At 31.6% G+C, this 10454-nt stretch overlaps 1 protein-coding gene across 1 annotated transcript in view; it reads left to right on the top strand.

The window, feature by feature from the left end:
• Positions 1–10454, top strand: part of LOC106679920 (uncharacterized) — a 22424-nt gene that overhangs the window by 7291 nt on the left and 4679 nt on the right. The window contains exon 7 of the mRNA XM_014419318.2: positions 1319–1525. Within this exon, the coding sequence (XP_014274804.2) occupies positions 1319–1525 (207 nt within the window). The remainder of the gene's footprint in view (positions 1–1318; positions 1526–10454) is intronic.

The following is a 10454-nucleotide window of genomic DNA, read 5'->3' as shown; positions in this document are numbered from 1 at the left end:
TATTTTTATTTATTTATTTTTTTTTAAAGGTTAGTTTTTGTATTGAAATGGTGTGGTTTGTAAGTAAATAGTCATTTTATAAAATTAAAATGAAACTGTTCTGATATTAATTTGATATTTGTTTTTGTTTTTGAAAATTATATGACCATGGCAATTAGCCTGAAAATGAAAGACAGTTTTAAATGAATGGTGACTTGTCAATGATTGAGTTTGTCTCCTTAAAAATGGCCAAATGGCCCAAAAGTTGGAAGTTTTAAAATAAAGTGTTGAGAGGAAATTGTATCATTGAAAATTATTACTAATAAATTTACAGCTCATATCCAACAATTTAAAAACTTTTTGCAGATTATGCTGCCCAGGGCAAAAATTAGCTATAGTTGAAAGTAATAGCTAAAATTGCCATGGATACGATATTTATTTATCAATGGTCCATTCATGAATAAGGGTCGTATCCATGGCAATATTAGCTATTAGTTTCAACTATAGCTAATTTTTGTCCGTTGCTGATGGTGCCCATGTCATTTTTCTCAGTCAAATCATCTGATCGTGTCACTTTTCCATTAAAATTTATAACTTTTAGTTACAGATTAACTTAACGCTATTTATACTCTCTCTTCATACAATATTTTATGGGTGCACTGAAACGTTGAATATTTAAAGAAATAATAAAGAGTGTTTTTAGACTTAACTTGGAAACAGATTATTTTAATTAAAAAATCAACATTTTAATAATTTAACGAGGTGTTTATTGTTGACCATAGATTAATGGTCGGAGATGTGTTGAGAAAAAAATACACAAATAAACAAAAACTTATTTATTTGTGCCGACGTTTCGACCTGAACTTCAGGCATATATTAGAGCACATGCATGGTCTGGCTGAAAAGACTTACATCTTCTTCCACAACTTTCATTATGTTTATTTCTTGAATACTTTGTTTTTTAAGTTTTCATAATTTATTTTGTATAACTCTTATTTCTGTAATATTATATTTCATTTTCTATTGTTATTTATCAACTACTATCTACTTCTGTTGTTATTAATCAAATTTAACTTTCTAATTAATTCATTGTTATATATATTTCTAAATTTTTTGTATATTTTCCTTTATTTTTGTTTCTCTGAGTGTTGGTTGTAATCTCTTTTTGTTTTTTCAGCCCTGATGAAAGCCTGAAATGTTGGCACAAATAAATAATTTTTTGTTTGTTTGTATATTCTTTTGCTGACCTTTTTCCCAACCATCTTCTTCTCCTTTTAAAAATTCATTTTGAAAAATATCATGAATAATTCAAACAATTAAATGTTTAAATATTTTTCAGTGAGTGGTAGTATCTGCCTGATTACTTGCCTATTTTGTTACTTGCACTTGGGTGACAGCGTGGAATACAACACCTTACAATCACTGCCGCAGTCGTTTGTCTTGGATTTGGCCCTCTGCTTGTCCACTATCCAGGTCTGCCTCTCAATGGCGATGGGCTCGACTTCGCTCTTCCAAGACATTGAAGAGTCACTTAGAATCGAACCAGGTAATACTCATTTATTTTATTTTTTCACCTTTATACTATTTAGTAGAACTTCTTGAATAATGATAACAGAATTATTTAAGATTAAGTAAGATCCCAATGAATCATCTTTATCCTTTGGCACTTGTCTAAACCTTACAATCCTGTATTCTTTTATAAATGAACTGCCAGTACAAAAAAAAATGCATAGTGATTAAAAATTTTCGAGACTTCAAAGGAAAAATATATACTAACATTAAAAGATAGGGGAAAAAAAAACTATGACCTTATCAGACCCTTTTCCTGGAGTATCCCAATGGTTATACTAACCTAATGCTACTTCTGAATCCACCCCTGATTCATGTATATATATATTGATTATATCTAGTGCAATGGTTCCCAACCCTATTTTGAGTTTTCATTAACCCTAATGGGGTAGTTTATGACTTGTGGGGGGGGGGAGGAGTGTCTATAGGTAACCAACATATTCTAATCAGAGTGGGAGGAGGAGTCAATTTTTTATACCGTGAGACCACCACAAAATAGAAGTCAACACCATTCCCCTGACTGGATTCGAGACTGCTAAGCCGAAGCCTCAACTCCCTCGGTTATAAACAACCTCAGTTGTTCTACAAGACAGTGACACAAGTCTGCGGGCCAATAAGCCGAAAATTAAACCATGCGTGGCCCATTCCACTCCCACCCGTGAGCAAAGAGGAGTTTCTCATGGAAAATATTTTTAAAAAATTAGGTTGGTAAAAAATTCATTTTGAGTCACTTAGATTGGGCCTCAAATCTTAAAGCTGACACACAAAAATCAGAAAAAATAATTAATAAAATACTTATTTCAAAAAATTTTCACAAAATGTAATAAGCAAAATATATTTTGATGGAACCACACAAGAGCTGGTGTGGTACACTGCCCATGGTTAAGTGAAGTTGGGGTACTGTACTCCCGCAAGCAATACTACATGGAGATCACATTGCACGGCCAAAGATCTTCATGGTTCATAATGCCAACCAAAATAATAAATAAGACTGAAATATTAAAAAAAAAGAAAAACTATACCTACTGATCTATATACTTCGCAAAGGTTTTTTGTTTTATTTTCTCTTATCTATAACTAAAATATATAGTAAGGAAAAGTAATGAGATAGTGAAAAATTATTAATTTCTGTTTTCCACAGAAATACACCTTTAGAGGTGTATCGTGGAGTCCAAATAACCAAGCCTAATGCAGGAATCGCAGAGAATGAACCGGCGAATCGAGCTGCAAGAGGTGCACTCGACCTCCCAGGACGGAGTAAAGTAATTTTAACTCCAGAAATGAGGAAACCCCTCGAAAAGGAAATCAAAGATAGACTTCAATTTTTGTAGAACGAAAGCCCAAGGAGTAAACTAAAAATTATTAAAAAAAGGACGTGAAACCCAGGGGCACCTCCAGCCGCAATTGCCGTAGAGAGGAGGTTGTACTGACCAGGCAGAGAATATTTCACAAAGGCTCACTCACTCCTATCTTATCTAAATGCGAACACCTCCGAAATGTTAATAATGTAACAATTTGAAAATTAGCCATATCTTCCAAGAATGTCCATTTTCACGTCATACCTCAATAATTTAGGATCAAACCTGGATATTTCAAAAACCCATATAACAAACCATAATGGTTTGTTCATTATGAATAAATGGTTTGTTATATGGTGGTGTATTTTATATTGTTGATAATCTAATAGAGAAAAATAAATGTTAATGTTTTTAAATTTTAAATAAATAGGTTTTGAACTTAAAATAAAGAAAATGACCTGGGCAGAATAGCCTGCAATAGAAATTGTAGATTAATGTGAGGAGGAGTTTTGTATTGAAGGTGTCCTTGAAGATCGCTAGAATGGCCGAAACGTTGGACTAGTGAAAAATAAAGTGTTGAGACAGAATTGGATACTAATTTTTGATTTATTTAATAAATGAAATACTAATTTTATTGTTTTATCATTGTCTCTGTGGGTTTTTGAAATATCCAGGTTTGGTCATAAGTTATTGAGGTATGACGTGAAAATGGACATTCTTGGAAGATATGGCTAATTTTCAAATTGTTACAATATTAAAATTTCGGAGGTGTTCGTTTTTAGATAAGATAGGAGTGAATGAGCCTTAGTGACATATTCTCTGCCTGGTCAGTACAACCTCCTCTCTACGGCAATTGCGGCTGATTTATTTAATAAATAATTACCTTGTCTCAAAAAATTTTAAAATAATATAATTAGTATTTCAGTTTTTAAAATCAAAATATTTACTGGCACAAATATAATCTCGAATATATATATAAAAAAAAATAAAACAAATGTAAGTAAAATTAAATAAGAAATAAACAGCGTTGATGAACAATGACTTTTAACGCAAACAAACGAATAAAGTCTCGCAGAATGATCTTTGTGTGGCAATACTAGCTCAAAAACAGGAAGTCGTACGAAATTGAAACTAAGTATTCAGAGCAATTGTATTGATGTGATGGCCACTTTTTCGTTAGAATCGATTTTTCAATTTTTTTCGATTGTGTAAAAAATGACTGACGGTTTTGATTAAATCAGCTAGGATCTATCCTTATTGAAATGGTCTAACAGGGCTTAAATACCGAATTATAAAAAACTCTTCTTCTAAAGTACCTTTAGTTTTATTGATTAAAAAAAAAAAATAATCAATTCTCATTGTTAGAAATAATAAACAATGAATCAATTAATATTAATGAATTTAATGAATAACTAAAGGAGAAAAGAGGAAAAATATGCACGATCGATTTGAACAAAAATAGCCGAGACCCAATGAAGGTTTCTGGTCGCATTAGGGCTTCGTTATCTTTTGTTAAACTAATTTTCATCATTCATTTCGTCATTCTTTCTTCGAGGCCCTAACATACGAATTTTTATAGAAATATAAAAATAAAAAATTTTTGTTAATAATTTTCGCCTAAATTTTTTTTTTTTATCGAAAATCACAAAAATAGCGATCATTTCAAAATGAGCCCAATAATCTATTCATAAGTTGGGAACGTAATCCAGTTGGTAAGTTATCTTGTGCACTTATTATTTTATTATTACAATATAAATTAAGTTTGTGACAAACTGGAAGATTGCTGATTGACCGTGTGTATAAATGAATGGAATATGGTCCGAGTGCGGATAAATAGTAATAACTATTTGAGTTATAAGTGACCGCACCCGGACCATATTCCATTCATTCATAAATTAAGTTTTTTTTTTTCAAACGAGTGGGAGGGCGAATCGTGTTATTTTTATCATCTTGGGTCTACTTCAATATAATTTAATTAACTGTTTTTGTGACGTTTAACTACAATTTGTTGACCATTAAAACTTATAAATAATTATTTGTAATCCTATAACTTGAGTTTCTAAGGGTTTATTAAAACTTTATTATATTTCTTTTCAGGACTTTCTTTTATACCCTTCATCCACTTATTTATTCTTTATATCATTCAAACAACGTTTCGGGCTCTTCTTCACTTTATCAAGTTCTATAAATAAAACAATATTTACAATGAACAGTTTTACAATTAATATGCAGTTACAATAAAAAAATATATATATATATCCGTTCACTTCGCTAATTTATTACAATTTACAAATCTAAAATGTTTTTGAGACTAAGCCAAATTTCCTAGTTATTATTCGAATTTTTTTCACTTACCTAATTATTAATTTGTGGACATATGTCGTTTTAAATTGAAAACTATTTTTTATATTGGTGGATGGGTGGATGTTGACAGGTGGAGTTGAAAGGGGAAAGTAGGAAATATATGAAAAATGCGTCCCTTTCCTTAAAGAAAAATTCCGCGAGACCCTCGGAGGGATAGAGTTCACGGTGAGAGGCCTCTGGTTTGGATCTCGCGGAACAATACCAGATAGAGCAAGGAGTTTCTTAAAAGAACTAGGTGTTAACATCGAGGATATTGCGATTTTGACGGAAAATATTATTTTGAACTCCCTTGGGATCATACATCACCATCTGCATGAGAAGTAGCTCTGAGATTATTCATTGTTTTATTTATTGATTTTTCTAGTTTGGAGAATAGTTAGAACCTGTCTATTTGTGTTTTAACTTATTTATTCCCTTAGCTTATTTATTCATTAATTTTTTTTATTTATTAAAGTATTTCTTTTAACTAACTTTTTTTTAAAAATCTATATATTAAATTTGTTTTTTAGAAATATATAAAAAATGATTTTCAATTTAAAATGACATATTTCCACAAAGAAAAAAAATTCGAAGAATAACAAGGAAATTTGGCTTGGTCCCAAAAACAATTTAGAAGTGTAAATGGTAATAAATGAGGTGAATGAATGTATGTATAGTTAAATATTAAATTATTTGTATGAATGTGTAAACAAAAAGTTTTATTGAAATGTAATTTAAACTTTGTTGATTGTTACTGTGTGTTAATTGTAAAATTGTTGATTATGAATATTTTTATTTTCAGAACTTGGTAATGGGCAATAGAGTCCGTTCGGACGATTTAAAGAATAAATAACTGGATAAAGGGTTAATATATTGTCCTTAAAATAAATATAATAACGTTTGGACAATATAATATTATTTAATTATAAAGATAATGCAATATATAAGACAAATATGAGCGCATTGCCAGGTTAGGCCTCAGATATCTTTACACATGACAGAGGTATCTGGGTCAAGACGGCAAGTGGTTGGACTGGTTGAGTTGGTATCCTTTACTGTTGTATACTCTACTACTGTACTCTACTATTATACTCAACTTTTGTACTGTTGTATACTATACTACTGTGCTCTATCATTTACTCAACTTTTGCACTGTTGTTACTCTTCTACTACTCCTTTGTAACATCCGTTGTACTGTTATGTATCTATCTAACTCCAAATAAACCGTCATAACCGTGTATATTTTCAATAACGAACCTTTGTACGTCGAAAAATAAATTTAGTAACTCCTTACAGCTTGTGGTTTTACAATTTTTTTTTTATTTATTGATATTAGTAACTGTATTTACATAAAAATACACCTAGTAAATTTGATGTTAGATTATAATGGTATGATACAGGCTTGTGTAGAGAAACTACCCATTGTTAGTCCTCCAATAACAATTCTATATTAGAAGGTCTCAAGCCCATCATCTTTTCAGGCTCCTCGGAGGATTGTCAGGAATGGAAGAGGAAGCAAGGTTAGAAACTAATGGGTTTTGGTGGTTTATAATGAAGGGGTAGATATTTAGTTCGGGCTAGTTCGGTTACATATGGAACGTTAAGGTCATCGAGGATATTATTTTTGACAAAGTAAGGGCCATTGAGTATTTTACGAAGGATTTGAAGTTCGAAGGTTTAGTGGAGTCCCAAAGCTCAACTCCGTATGCCCAGAGATACCAGTAACTCGTTTTCCCACACTTCGACTACGATTCTTTGGTCTACAGTGGTCTATCTGCTGGTCTAGAGAGACTCATGAATTGCTTAGTAAGTTTTATCTGGGGGTTTTCCTGGCGCTCTCATGACTCCCGTTGGTATACCGAGTTGAAGAGGCTCTCTATCCAACCTCCCGAAGGCAATACCTCCCTGGTCTTTTCCTATTGCAAGTCTTTAAAATAAAAAAAGCCTACCTCTATCATTGATCTCCTCACTCAACATTCATCCATCCATTCACTAAACACCAGATCCCAACAGATTAATCTACATATGCCCTCCCGCAGGACCTCTTTCAGCAAATCCTTCGTAATACGTACAAACTCCTGGAATTCCCTTCCCATCTCCATTTGTCAATCCTCATCCAATCTTTCCTTTAAATAACGCCTATTCCTTCACCTCTGACATAACAAAACTTCCGCATTAATGTGAACAATGTAAATAGGCATATTACCATGATTATCTTTATAAATTGTAAATAAACGAAGGTCTTAATGTAATTTTATTTTGCATATTGAAACTTTCTAAATGTTAGTCGGACAAATAATCAAAATGTTTTAACGATATTTTTATTCTAATGGGACATTGTTTTTTTTCAGTCATCGTCCAATATAGTGAAATAGATCAGCCTTTGTCTAATGGATTGGAAGTTTAGACCGCTTGTCCAGTTAATGTTGTAATAATCGGAACCGAGAGCAGTTTCCTTTCTTTTCAGGCTTGTGTGAGGATTCCAAGTTAGTTATTCTTCCAGATAAGTCCAAGGTCATGGATCTGGATTGGAGTAAGGGGAACATTATTTTTTTTCTGGGGGTAGTCGGTAGGCTTAGATAAAACAATAGAATTAGTATTTCAGATTTTAAAATCAAAAGGTTTACTGTCACAAATATAACATCAAACAGACAAAAAAATAAATAAAATAATAAAACAAATCTAAGCAAAAATAAATGAGGAACTAATGGCGTTGAATACCAGTTATGTTTTACGCCACTAAACAAAAACCAACGAGCAAACCATAGAATATTGTAAAACGTGGTTATTTGAAGTTTGAAACTTTTCGTTACCATATATAATTTCCTTGGTTATGTATACGATATATTCTGAAAGTAAAAAGCGGACAAATTGCTCGATCTGATTTAATTAGAATTTAGTTTTCAAAGAGTCTCAACACTTTTTATATGAACATTCAAAACCAAAACACAAACCCTGTGGTTTACCTAAGCCGATTGTTTACATGATATCATTTATTCACGAAGAGATTTGTTAATAATCGTAAGTAATTATCAAAGGCGGAAGCGGAGACTAGCAAGGACTACTTGATTATTCGGGAGGCATAGCCGTCGTAATCAGCAACTTCCTCAGGCCGATTGTGTAAAATGGACAGAGCGACAATCGATTATTAACCGGAACACGTCTCGCCGCCTTCCTTTGCCTTCCTGATCGAACAGTTGTTGGTACTGCCACACAAATCAATTACCATTTAGCTGTAAACTGTCTACACTTTTATGTGTCAATATTTATTGACTCTCTGGGAATCATCCACGATCACATGCATGAAAACAAATGTGAATAAGGATCATCCAGGGGAAGGATGACATGCATAAAGTGCATATTTTATCATATCATCCAGGGGAAGGATGACATGCATAAAGTGCATATTTTATCATTTAACTGACGTTTTATTATTTTGGTATAGATTTTTAATATCTATTACTTTTTTTACATATATTTATTACCTTCTTGTATCTATTTATTACTTATATATCACTGCTTCTATCAATTATTTTTAATAATTATATTACATATTTACTACTTGTTGATATTGTTATTTATGTAATTTTTTTTATTCTTTATACTTAATATTCTAATTTTATCCTATTTATGTTGAAGAGAGTAAAAAGGAAGGGAAATACAAGAGGAAAGATGTATTAATGGGTGTATCGATGTATGTGTGTGTATAGATAAAAAAAAATAATAATAAAAAGGAAAGAGGGATTAATCTAAAAAAATTACATAAATAAATAGTAATAATAGATAAGGTATGGAAAGAAAGAAAAAAAATAAAAGTACCAAAATGATAAAGCAAAAAAAAAAAAGAAAAAGAAACAAATAAAGAAAAAGAAAAAAAAAATATATAAATGGAATATGGTCCGGGTGCGGTAAAAAAAAAACCTCATATAGTAAATGGGTATACTATTTTTATTGACGTTTCGTCCCACGTTGCAGGGCTTCGTCAGAGCTAAAAAAATACAAACACTTGACATAGTTACAAAAAAAAAAAAAAAAAGGAAAATAACAGGGGTATACAATGAAAATCATTTACACATATATTCTTAATCACTTACACATATTGTATCCCATTATTTTATACTTTATTTCTTCTTTGTTTTTCTATCTATGAGTTTTTTTTTTAATTTTGCAAATATCTCTTCTCCTCCTCTATTATGTATATTACCATTTATTGTTTACCTAATTTAAAAAATTTTTTTTTACAATATTTACTTTAAAATTATTTCCGTTATTATGTGGCGTGCTAAACTGCCATCCCCACTCCTCCCAATACAAACGGCTCACTCTGACTTTGACTTCCGTCAAAACATGTATGAATTCTTTCTCATCATTTGATCTTATTCTTTTTTAATCTCTTAATTTGTACTTTCTTTAATATTTCTTCTCTTATTTTATCACTTATCTGTCTGTTACTATTACCGTTTTCATTTACTGTTTACAACCTTTAATTTTTCTTATTAAATTTTACTTTTCATTGTATACCCCTGTTATTTTCCACTTTTTTTTTTTTTGTAACTATGTCAAGTTTTTGTATCTTTTTTAGCTCTGACGAAGCCCTGCAACGTGGGGCGAAACGTTGGCTCAATAAAAATAGTATACCCATTTACTATTTGAGTTTTTTTTTTACCGCACCCGGACCATATTCCATTCATCTATACACACGGTCAATCAACAATCTTCCAGTATGTCAAAAAAATTATACCATTATCATGTATCATTTACTTGACTAGGCCTATGTTTAGTAAGATTTAAAAAAAATTCTAAATAGATTTAGGTAAGTATGCTGTGTATTGAGCAGCCCAATACAGTTGGGAAGCATAATTTTTTGTGAATAAAGATTTCTCTCATATGAACATCTAATAAAATCGTAAGCCTGCTATTTCATGTTAAAGGTGCCTCTACACATTTGCCAAACTATGAAAAAATCGCGCATGCTCAAGCTTTTGGATGAGTTAGTTGGACTGGCTGGTACCAGTTGGCCTGAGTTTGTGGCTGACCAATAAGTTTTTGGGAACAAATCATAGGACGCTTGTGCTGCATCCACAGGTTTTTTAGCATTGTTATAGAACTGTCAACAAACAGGATAAGTGTATCACCCATTGTAGTCAGTCATGTAGCTGTTATAGACAGTTAAACCTTTGTTTTAACTATTAAGAGTTTGGTGCCAGGAACCGTTTCAAAATTTACGTTAGTTGTATGCTAATCCCTCAGCAGACACGTCAGTTG

The sequence above is a fragment of the Halyomorpha halys genome, unplaced genomic scaffold (assembly GCF_000696795.3).
Source record: "Halyomorpha halys isolate HHAL.00 unplaced genomic scaffold, Hhal_1.1 Scaffold233.1, whole genome shotgun sequence".
In the NCBI taxonomy this organism is placed as follows: Eukaryota; Metazoa; Arthropoda; class Insecta; order Hemiptera; family Pentatomidae; genus Halyomorpha; species Halyomorpha halys.
Note: the sequence above shows the minus strand (reverse complement) of the source record. Positions and strands in the feature narration are given on the sequence as shown.